Here is a 12421-nt window from a genome sequence, read left to right as displayed (position 1 = left end):
TTCTAGATTTGTCAAGCAGAATTTCCCTTTCATAAATGCTGACTTGGACCGATCCTGTCACTGCTTTCCAAATGTGCTGCTATTTCATCTTTAATAATTAATTCCAACATTTTCTCCACGACTGATGTCAGGTTAACAGGTCTATAATTTCCTGTTTTCTCTCTCCCTCCTTTCTTAAAAAGTGGTGTTAGATTCGCTACCCTCCAATCCATAGGAACCGATCCAGAGTCGATAGACTGTTGGAAAATGATCACCAATGCATCCACTATTTCTAGGGTTACTTCCTTAAGTACTCTGGGATGCAGACTATCAGGCCCCGGGGATTTATTGGCCTTCAATCCCATCAATTTCCCTAACACAATTTCCCGCCTAATAAAGATTTCCTTCAGGTTCTCCTTCTCACTAGATCCTTTATGCACTCTATGAACTCTTCCTCAAGGCTACCCTGACCAATTTGATTTGTCTAATCAATATGGTGGTTAAAATCACCCATGATTATTGCTGTTCCCTTTTTACAAGCCGTCACTATTTCCTGGTTTATACTCCAACCAACAGAGTCGCTACTGTTAGGGGGTCTAGACTACTCCCACTAGTGACTTTTTCCCCTTATTATTCTTTATCTCCACCCAAAATGTTTCAACATCCTGATCATTTGAGCCAATATCATTTCTCACTATTGCAGTGATTCCATCCTTTATCAGTAGAGCTACCCCACCTCCTTTTCCTTTCTGTCTGTCCTTCTGGATTGTCAAATACCCCTGAATATTTAACTCCCAGTCCTGGTCACCTTGCAACCACATCTCTCTAATGGCTATCAGATCATATCCATTTGTATCTATTTGTGCCCCCAACTCATCTATTTTGTTACGAATGCTATGTGCATTTGGATAAAGTATCTTTAAATTTGTTTTTTTTATCCTTTTTTCCTGCTGGTTTCCTCTCTCCTTCAAACTCACTTTCTTTATTTTTGCTTTCTAATTCCAGCTTTACTTCCCTCTCTACTGAATCTTTTTTCAGGTTCCCATCCCCCTGCCAAGCTAGTTTAAATCCTCCCCAACAGCACTAACAAACCGCACCCCCCCCTCCCCCACCCAGGATATTGGTCCCGGCTCTGTTGAGATGCAACCCATCCGGTTTGTACAGGTCCCACCTCCCCCAGAAGCAGTCCTAATGCCTCAGGAAAGTAAAGCCCTCCCACCTGCACCATCTCTCCAGCCACGTATTCATCTGCTCTATCCTCCTATTTCTGTAGTCACTAGTTCGTGGCACGGGGAGTAATCCTTTGAGGGTGCTGCTTTTTAATCTCTCTCCTAGCTCCCTAAACTCTGCCTGCAGGACCTCATCCCTCTTTCTACCTATGTCATTGGTCCCGATATGGATCATGACCTCTGGCTGTTCACCCTCTCCCCCCAGAATGCCCTGCAGCTGCTCAGTAACATGTCCCATCCTAAAATGTGTACACAAATGTGGTAAAACAGGATTGGTTTTGGCTGCAGTAACTGCCATAATCAAATCGCCTACTGATACACAGTTAAGATGCACACATGAAGAATGATCACTCGACTGAAGTTTAGAGGGTTGTTGGCACCTATGAAACTGTACTCCAGCATGAATCAGCACCTTTTGAGAGGAGGAGGGAAAAACTCGAACAAAAGAGGATTTTTTTGAGGTTTAAAAACCTTTACTAAACTTTTGTTCAAAGATTTAAAAACTCTGTACCTAAAAGCAAATGATCTACTTTTCATTGTACTTTTTCCTCATAAAACTCAAGCAATGAGCTTATGACCTATTGGTAAAGCCACTGTCCAGTGTAGTACTAAGTCATTCAGACTGCAGGTCCCTGGTTCAATTCCTGGTCTGTGCTGAGTTAGATAATCTCAGTTGGTGCAAATATTGGGGTGCAACAACTGGTCTTAGCAACCTTAAGTTTGGGGAGGGGGAAAAATATCAGTGACCTTTACTGGAAATTTGGGGTAGAAAATGATTAAGCTTGGCTGTGACCTCCTTCGTTGTCAAATAGTCTGCTGGTACTCACTGCCTTAGCTAACACATGAGGAATGGACACTTGAGTGAAGTATCACAGGGTTGTCAGCAGTCAGGGAACTGCTTCCTAGCAAAACGCAACAGTTTCAGCAGGGGAGGGAAGGAGAGACTAGGAAAAAAAAAAACAGCTGTGTCTATTAATATTTTTCTGATTCCAATTAGTATCCTGTTTCAGCATCCTTGTGGATCGAATCACTCCATAAATAGTTTATTTCCTGTATTCAGTTAAGCTTCCAAGTTGTAAATTATTTCTAAATACTTTGTGGCAAACTGCTGTACATAAATGAGCAGAGACCTCAGTACAATACTGACAGTGCCCTTCAGGCAATTTTCAAGACAAACCGAGTCTACAGAGAAGACCCTTCAATTTGCATGCATTTCAAATTTGACACACATTTTACCCAGACTGTACACTGAAGATTTGAAAATATCTTTTATGGGTCACATTTGTCCTTTGGCTAGAAGGCAGAGAGTGCCATTAAGGAAACAGTGAACATCCAGTAAAAGATATTTGGCTTTTCGATGGCTCAGCTGGTTAAGGCGATGAGAAGCTGTGCCTACAGACCAAGGTGATCTCGGATAAACACAATTCAAGAATAATACACAAGCATAACGTAAGCAATGCTGGTGGATATTTTCTATCCAGCCTGCTAAATACCAGCAAAAAGCTTAGTAAGAAAGTTCATAACTGAGCCCATCAGAGGGCTAACATCAAACAAACAAAAACAACTTTTGCCAGTGACACAAAGGCATGAACAAAATCCAAACTAATTTTATAACAAATCCCCTAAATGTGATGAGTTGGTATACAACATTCCTTTTCAAAATGCATTGAAAGGTCCTATTTCATATGATCTCAATGAAAAATCTACAATATCATCATCATTGGTAGTCCCTCGGAATCGAGGAAGACTTGCTTCCACTCTAAAAATGAGTCCTTAGGTGTCTGAACAGTCCAATACGAGAACCACAGTCCCTGTCACAGGAGGAACAGATAGTCATTGAGGGAAGGGGTGGGTGGGACAGGTTTGCCACATGCTCTTTCTGCTGCCTGCGCTTGGTTTCTACATGCCCTCGGCAATGAGACTCGAGGTACTCAGCGCCCTCCCGGATGCACTTCCTCCACTTAGTGTCAATCATTAACAGAGTTACCCTTTACACCTGTAGGTGGCAGGGTGATAGGGTTTTCAAACATTAGATGTCACATAAGGTTGGCATGGTTAAGTGTCTTGGTGTCAAATTTTCTGTGAAGTGCCTTGGGACATTTTACTACTTATATAGGCGATATAAGAATGCCAGTTGTTATAAGAATAGCTATATATAGAATATCAAGTGTTAATACCAAAACAGGATTGAGTTTACAAGTAGCTGCAGGCTCTGGCCACCAAGTGTCATTGTGAATGTCTGGCCCTTTATTATAAAATATTGATTTCTTTCCATTTGCCTTTCTTTTCTCAAACTGAATACATTTCTATTTGTTCCATTTGCCTGCCTATGGGAGACACACCTTTTTTAAAAAAAAAGGTAAATCACTTCCATTCTCTCACCCTTATCTGCAAGGTCAGTAACTTAATTTTAAAAAATGTCAAGTTCAACCTCTGATTCCGAAAACCATGTGTGTCTGTCCTCTATTAACTTTGTCCTTCAAGGTGATTCCTAATATTGTCAAACATTGTTTCAATTAATTTTTGCACAAGCAATTATAAGCTTACAAATTTACTATTAAACAGCTCTTCTCCAGCCCCTATTTTAAGTAGGAGTTGCTTTTGCTATTTTCCAGTGCTCACTGGGATCTCCCCCATGCCTTGAGAACAAGACTGTCACTGAAACGGCCAGTCAAAAAACAATACTGATAATCAAAATCAGAACTTGCAAAGTGCTGGATTCTTTGACAGTTATTATCACCTTCCATAACTTTGGAAAGCACCAATATATTGGCAATAGAACCATAGTTATGGATTGAAAGTCCTCTCTTTATAAACTATCGACCTCTCTGACAAGCAAGACAAAATCCATGACCAGGTGAGCTGTGAAAAGAGAAGAACATATAGAATGAAAAGGAGAGAAAAATAATTTAATCCCAGCTAGCTATCCTCTGGAGCACGTGATTTTGTGTAGCTGGCTAGTTTTCACCAATCATCACCATCCTCATAGGCAGTCCCTCAGACTCAAGGATGACTTGCTTCCACTCTAAAAGTGAGTTCTCAGGTGGCTGAAGAGTCCAATGCTGGACCTACAGTCTCTGTCACAGGTGGGGCAGACAATGGTTGTAGGAAAAGGTGGATGAGGAGCCTGGGATGACGCACGCTCCTTCTATTGTTTGCGCTTGGTTTCTGCTTGCTCTCGGCGATGAGACTCGAGGTGCTCAACGCACTCCCGGATGCTTTTCCTCTACTTTGGGCGGTATTGGGCCAGGGATTCCCAGGTGCCAGTGGGGATGTTACACTTTATCAAGAAAGCTTTGAGGGTGTCCTTGATGCGTTTCCTCTGCCCACCTGGGGCTCACTTGTTGTGACGAAGCTCTGAGTAGAGTGCATGCTCGTGTCGAGCAGGTGGACGATGTGGCTGGCCCAATGGAGCTGATCGAGCGTGGTCAGTGCTTCGATGCAGAGGATGCTGGCCTGAGCAAGAACACCGACGTTCGTGTGTCTGTCCTCCCAATGGATTTTCAGGATCTTGCAGAGGCAGTGCTGGTGGTACTTCTCCAGCGTTTTGATATGTCTGCTGTATATAGTCCACATCGCTGAGCCATATAGGAGGGCTGGTATCACTACTGCCCTGCAGATCTTAAGCTTGGAGTCAGATTTGAGGTCCTGGTCTTCAACACTCTTTTCCTCAGGCGACCGAAGGCTGAGCTGGCGCACTGGAGGTGACGGTGGACCTCGTTATCAATGTCTGCCCTTGTTGACAGTAGGCTCCCAAGGTATGGAAAACGGTCCATGTTCCCCAAGGCCTCGCCGTGGATTTTGATGACCGGGGGAAAGTGCTGTGTGGCGGAGTCAGGTTGGTGGAGGACCTTTGTCTTACGGATGTTTAGTGTATCACTAAGCAACTGGAGGAATCGTGGCGGGCACGTGGTGTGTGTAATGGCGGCGGACATTCTATCTTCTCCTGTAACCTACCAAAAAGCAAATATGGAGCAGGGTGTAGCTAAAAACGCGAGCGGGGCCCCAGTGTTTGCCCTCAGCCGGGAACTAATACCTGGGAGAGTGAAGCATTGCCTCAAGTCTCTTACTCTCATTCTCCACACCTCAGAATTTTCACCATCTCTCCTGAAGGTGCTGCTCAGTGCCAAGCTTACGGCTCACAATCCCACCGTAGGCAACTAGGCCCATACATTTCACCAAGATTGTGTTTCTGGCAAAAGGTGATGCTTCAGATACACTTCCCACCACTGCAATTCTCACACCTAGGTTTTGTCCATTGTTTACACTCTTGGACATCAGCCAAGGAAATTCCATTGAAGAGAAAACCTGCACCTCATTATTGGTGTAAGCGGAATTAGTCTCTTTAGAGATCAATCATTTTTTCTCGGCCTTTCCCCGGTCTCTCTCAATTATTTGTTTTTGGAAAACAAATGTAAATTATACATTTACAAACACATTTTATATTCTTTTATATGTGATCAGATAAAATATCTAATCATGCTTAGGATTCCAAGTGATGGAGCTGTTTATGTAGTCACAGTTGAGCAAACATTTTGAAGCACAGGAGGTTCTGTCCTGCTGGACTAGAGAAATGTCATTTGTAGAAGATAACTCACCAGGATTGCATAGTGGAAGTATAGGGATAAATAGGTATTCTTGATTTCCACTTTAAAGACTCCATGATAGGTTAGACTATACATAGTCTGTTGCAAGAGCAAGCATATTTAACTTAAATGACTTATCATTCCTAAGTCTCATTTCTTACTGAGACCAGCCTTGGTGCAAATCCGGAGGTATTAACCTGGGAAGTCAATATTAATATAAATCTTCCCCAGCTTTGCCAACTCCTATTCAGCATCTAGCTCTATCTCAAAGGCAAATTTCTTGCCTTATTTAAGGAAACTGTATCTAATGTCATTTCAATGTATCCTTGCTGCAAGGGAACCCCAAAATGTTAGGGTTGTATTGGGTTGGTAAAATCAGTATTAAGAATTAAGCTAGTTCCTACGAGATAGAGTAATTTTTTCCACTTTTCCATTAAACGTTACGAGTGTGCTGAAAGTACCGCCCCTTCCCACCCATCCCCCTCCCGGCACTATCTCTGGCACTCAGGTATTCAATTTTCCTGACGCTATACTGCTTGGCTAATGGGTATTGAATCGTGTTTTTCATGGTTTTGGTTTTCTTTAAATGACAATGCTGTGGCATTCCTAGATCATAGACAGATTATACCACTTAAAAGTATGTATCTAAAGAGCAATTTAGCACTACATATAAAAATTTGTCATAAATCAACAATAGTGTAAAGATGAATTCCTGGCAAATGTTTTAATTAAAAATTTACTGCAGTGGTTAAATACTTACAGGCTGGAGTAAGCAAGCCAGGGATGTCTCCTGAATTATGATGACTGGTAGCTTAGTTATCTTTGTGGCATGGAAGAGTGTCTCCACACTGGCCATGATCTGGTCAAAACGTCCACTTAGTCCTCCAAGCACGACAATATCATCAACCTAGCACCAAAAATGACAGGTACTTCCATTAATATTTCATAATTCACCTGACCCTTTCATCTTAGCTCAGAAGATAAAGACCCAACATTATTTTTTTTTTAAGTCAAGACTTTAATTTATGACGCCAGAATCAGCAGCTTATTGTTCTCAATGCTGAATGCTAAAAGCAATTAGATTCAAATCAAAGCTTCTTTGTGATTTCAAAGCCCTAACTCTAGCCCACTGTGGAGGCCCTTGACTTATTAATGTAATTCTATGATCTAACACTTTAAATGTATTATAGTAGAAATAATTATTCCTCTGAGATAAATCAATCTGTAGGTTTCTGAAGCTTTGAAGTAATGCAGTTTCTTTTATGTGAAGAAATTGTCATGTCTCAGCAGAAATTGACACCATGATGCAAAAGCATTTAGTGCAGTAAAACTCTCACTGACTTACTTTGTACATATATGAATAATGGCCTATATGATTATCAAACTGTCTATCCTTAGTTAGTAAGAGAGATGCATTCTGAGCATCTCTTTTACTAAGGCTAGACAGTTTGATAACCATATAGACCATTATTCATATATGTATAAGGTTAGTCAATAAGAGTTTTTTCCCTGTTTTTTTTTGCCTCTCCCAGGAGATACATGGTTGCGGGATGGGATGGGAAGAGGGAGGGGGATTGGCAGTATTTAGTCATGTTGTTCCGGTCACCATAGTGTGAGGCAGGCAGCTGATCATCTCCTGCCCATCAATTTCATACGTTTGTATTTTTCTATGAGTTGAGCCAATTCTATGAAAAAAAATTATATTCACAATTGTTTTATTTTCCACAGCCTTGATTTTTTTCAATCAAGTCACACAAAATCCATAACTTCTTCTCTACATAATTGCATTTTCTTATGAACTATTGTGGCCAGCATGGTGATATGAGCACCGATCAAAATATATCAACACTTTGACCAGCTTTGCTAAAATATGACTCCATCAATGATACTGACATACAGTCCCCACCACGTATAGTGGGTGCATTGGTATTAATGCGATTTGCCTCCTATAAATGGGGGATGGCAAAACCGAGAAGTACAGAATAAAGACAATGTCGGTAGTGCTCAAGTACTCTCCTAAAATTGTATCACAGCACAATTTACCAGCACAGAGACACTCAGTTCCAACAAACCAGGTGAATAGTTAGCAGTACAAACTGAAAGACCTATATTAAACACTTCAATTTGCCTGAAATCAGTAGAGCTTTTAAAACAGTAAGTGGAGAAGATTACATAATTAAGATAATTGCACTTTAACGAGGTGCAAAAAGCTTATTGAATTGCCCAAAATAGTAGAAGCGCTTAATATGTTGCAAGCGGTGCCTTTATAATTGATGTCGATGGTAATGAAAATTATTTGGTATAGACAGTGGCCCACCATATCCATGGGCGGTATAAATGGGGGTGGCTGTATTAAAGCAGGACGCATTAGTTTGCAACACCTAAAGTGCTGATTGTGTTCCTTGAACACAAGACCCGATTGCTAATTGGTCCCCTTGGAGGATAAGATACACCCAGCAGTTTTTCTGGAATGTGTAATTAGAACCACATTGCCTACATAATCAGTGACTTCGCAAAGTGTAATTCGAGCTATTCTGACTGTCGACTCCAGACAGAACAGAGCTCACTTGGAAGAGACAAGGCTCACTCTTATGGGTTAAGACCTTCCTGCCCCCACCCCTCCCCCATGTTTCTGACCTTCTCCACCCCAAGTTTCTGACATTCTACCCCCGCCCAAGTGCCTGACCTTCCCCATAAGTTCCTGAACTCCTCTCCCCCACCCAGAGTTCCTGACCTACTCCTTCTGCCCAAGTTCTTGACCTTCTTCCCCCCACCGGGTTCCTGACCTTCTCCCCCTGCCCAAGTTCCTCCCCCATGAATTCATGACCCTCTCCCCCGCAACAAGTTCCTGAACTCTTCTCTTCGCTTCCCTTTCCCCCCACCGGCCATAAATAGGGCATTGTGTGTGCATCATGGATTGTTAACAGGTTTATTGTTTATAAAGTGAACAGTGAGTGTCATGACTTCCGCATTTCATCCAGTCCAATTATGTCACTTGCAACACACACACCGAGCTTTCTGAAAAATCAACCAGGTGTAAGGGGAGGAGAGGGAGAATGCGGTGCTGGTGTAAATGGGGTGATCCGTCTTACTATCTGGATCACGTTCTCGCTCTCAACCTCTCTCCCTCCCCCATTGACCTGGATCACATTCTTCCCCCATCCTCCCTCCCCTCCAATCCCCCCTCTCACACTGCTTCCTCCCAGTCTCTCGCTCTCTCTGCCCCACTCTTTCTCTCACTCTCCCCCATCATCGTCCTCCCCGCCCCGCACCCCCCCCCCCACCAGTCTCTCTCTGCCTCACTCTCAGAAGATCACTAAAATGTTCGTATAGATAATCACAGCGCTGTTCTGGGTAAAAGTCCTGGAGATGACCCTAAAGCCCCAGCAGCAGGCTCAGGCTCAAGCAGCAGTTCCACGCTCGGCAACGTGTATCGGGCCAGTTCCAGCTTCCTCATGTATCGTACTGCGCATGTGCGACCGCATCGAGCGCGCATGTGCAAAAAGGGGCGGAGTCCACGGCGCTCATGCACAGAAGGACACAAACATTTCCTTGCATATAATCACTTCAATTAAAGATGGCTCAGAGAAGAAACAGTATGATTTAAGGATTTTGGGCAGTAAGTTATGCAGTAAATATTTTCACTAGTATACTGAAGATTGGGGAGAACGGGTGCACACAATTCAGTCTTTAAAATGTTGTGATAACTGGATAATATAGATGCCATCAGTGTACTTAACTTGGAGTGTGAATGCAGAACTAAGGAACAAGTACAAGTACAATATTAAAAAAGATTATGGAAGATCAGAAGGAATTCCTCCAATCCTCTTCACAGAATAGTACTCGAGTTGAATAGACCTCAAAATACAAGAGGTAATGCTATGCCAAAAGGGGTAAGTGAAGGGTTGCAAAATTTGTGGGAGAAGCCCCCAGTGTTTGGACTCATTGGAAAGGAAATTTAATTTGGAACTATCTACCAGAAAGTTTGAAATCCTAAAGTGCACATGGAAGAAACTATGAACTTTAATCGAAATTTGGGATTTTACAAAGCAGACTGAGTTTGTGTGGGCAGGGATAAGAACTAAAGGATAACTATCCTGCAAAGAAGCCAGTTTTGAGTATTGAAACTGTCTGGGGTATTGAAACTAAAGCAAATTGTCTGGAGAATTGTGGATACTCGAAAACCCTTCTCTCCAGGAGACAGTAACATAGCAACAATTAACTCAGAGATAGCTAACCATCACGCTGATCTTGAAAACCATTCCAGCCCATACATAATAACAATGGCACATCCAGCCTGCATGAAAACCCCAAGCAGACAGACACTGCAAATACCAAGGCTAATATTTCCATCAAGAAACAGATTTAGAAGATAGACACATCCGAGACAGATTAACATTTAATGAACCCGCCAAAATAGGACAAAGAAATATCAAGCCCGCCAAAATTAAACAAAGAATCCGGGCTGATTTGGCATGAAGATTAGAACAGCTCGAAAGATATAACTGGGCCCTGCTTTAACAAAGGGTATGCCATGCTTAACAGGAGGTATGCACACAGCAGCATAGCATCATAGAGTATCAAGAAGGGAGAAAGATCACCGCCGCAGTTTTAACTAGCTTCTCCAGCCTCGACGTCCTGAAATCGGAAAAAGGAATTAAAAACATCACCATCGCGGCAGCAACCGACCACAGCCAATGTGGTACCACCAAAACCACCGCGATCGACCAACTTCGAAACAAAATTCCACAAGGAAGAAACTGAAGAATCAAAATTTTCCACTCTACAACCTAGGCCTGACTATCAACAGGTGAAAACATTATCTAAAAAGACTTTGAAACCTACTTCCAACGAAAGAAAACGGGTACTTACCCCACAAGTCCAAAACACGCCCTACCGCATCAGCGGACACCACCCAACTGAAGATTGCGCAGTAAGAAGTCTTCTACGATGTTCGGGGTACAGCAAGCAGAACCTACAGAATCCAGCGAACCCCGAAATCGTGAACCACCGCTAACTGACCATAAAGGATTGGTAAGCATAGTCCCTGTTTGCCTTGGAGTTTAACCTAGTCAGTGTTAGGCATTGGGAGGTGGGAGGTGTATTATTCACTGTAACCCCTTTGAATGTGTGATGTACTGTCCTTTAATTAAGTGATTATAAGTTTGACATTGTCTTTAATAAAATCGAAGTTCTTTTGCACCAAACTAGTTATCTCTTGCACTTTATCACAACCCCCAAATAAATCCAGAGTCTAGAACCCAGGGAGTGGGAGCGATTCGAACCGCTCAGGTGGTCAGAGGTGAACCTGACCCCATACACCACCCCCTACAGAAATGAAATTAAAAGTTTGTTAGAAAACTAATTATTTTATTGTTGAGAAAAGTTGTCCCACTTTACTAAGGATGTCAAAGAAATGGAGATGGTCACAAGAGAGCCAGTACAAGGTGATACCAGGGACATCATCATCATCATCATAGGCAGTCCCTCGGAATCGAGGGAGACTTGCTTCCACTCCTGAAGTGAGTTCTTTGGTGGCTGAACAGTCCAATACGAGAGCCACAGAGTCTGTCACAGGTGGGACAGACATTCGCCGAGGGAAGGGGTGGGTGGGACTGGTTTGCCGCACGCTCTTTCTGCTGCCTGCGCTTGATTTCTGCACGCTCTCGGCGTTGAAACTCGAGGTGCTCAGCACCCTCTCGGGTGCACTTCCTCCACTTAGGGCGGTCTTTGGCCAGGGACTCCCAGGTGTCAGTGGGGATGTTGCACTTTATCAAGGAGGCTTCGAGGATTTCCTTGTAACGTTTCCGCTGCCCACCTGCTCGTTTGCCATGAAGGAGCTCCGCATAGAGCACTTGATTTGGGAGTCTCGTATCTGGCATGCGAACTATGTGGCCTGCCCAGCGGAGCTGATCGAGTGTGGTCAGTGCTTCAATGCTGGGGATGTTAGCCTGGACGAGGACGCTGATGTTGGTGCGTCTGTCCTCCCAGGGGATTTATAGGATCTTGCGGAGACATCGTTGGTGATATTTCTCCAGCGACTTGAGGTGTCTACTGTACATGTTCTGAGCCATACAGGAGGGCGGGTATTACTACAGCCCTGTAGACCATGAGCTTGGTGGCAGTTTTGAGGGCCTGGTCTTCAAACACACTTTTCCTCAGGCAGCCGAAGGCTGCATTGGAGGCGATATTGGATCTCATCGTCGATGCCTGCTCTTGTTGATAGGAGGCTCCTGAAATATGGGAAGTGGTCCATTGTGTCCAGGGCCACGCCATGGATCTTGATGACCAGGGGGCAGTGCTGTGCGGCGAGGACAGGCTGGCGGAGGACCTTTGCATACGGATGTTTAGCGTAAGGCCCATGATTTCGTACGCCTCAGTAAATACGTCGACTATGTCCTGAAATTGAGCCTCTGTATGTGTGCAGACGCAGGCGTCGTACGCGTACTGTAGCTCGACGACAGAGGTTGGGGTGGTCTTGGAACTGGCCTGGAGATGGCGCAGGTTGAACAGGTTCTGTAATTTCATTCCACTCCAGTGGGGAGCTTGTTGACTGTGAGGTGGAGTATGGCGGTGAGAAAGATTGAGAAGGTGGTTGGGGCGATGATACAGCCCTGTTTGACCCCA

The 12421-nt window shown here is 43.6% G+C and overlaps 1 protein-coding gene across 9 annotated transcripts in view; it reads right to left on the bottom strand.

Annotated features, from left to right (window-relative positions):
* Positions 1-12421, bottom strand: part of tpk1 (thiamin pyrophosphokinase 1) — a 691620-nt gene that overhangs the window by 336690 nt on the left and 342509 nt on the right. For all 9 annotated transcript variants that reach the window (XM_070881207.1, XM_070881210.1, XM_070881201.1 and 6 more), the window contains one exon: positions 6555-6701. In XM_070881207.1, coding sequence (XP_070737308.1) covers positions 6555-6701 — 147 coding nt within the window. The remainder of the gene's footprint in view (positions 1-6554; positions 6702-12421) is intronic.

The sequence above is a fragment of the Pristiophorus japonicus genome, chromosome 5 (genome assembly GCF_044704955.1).
Source record: "Pristiophorus japonicus isolate sPriJap1 chromosome 5, sPriJap1.hap1, whole genome shotgun sequence".
Lineage (NCBI taxonomy): Eukaryota > Metazoa > Chordata > Chondrichthyes > Pristiophoridae > Pristiophorus > Pristiophorus japonicus.
The sequence above is the reverse complement of the archived record's forward strand: the minus strand, read 5'-3'. Positions and strand labels throughout refer to the sequence as shown.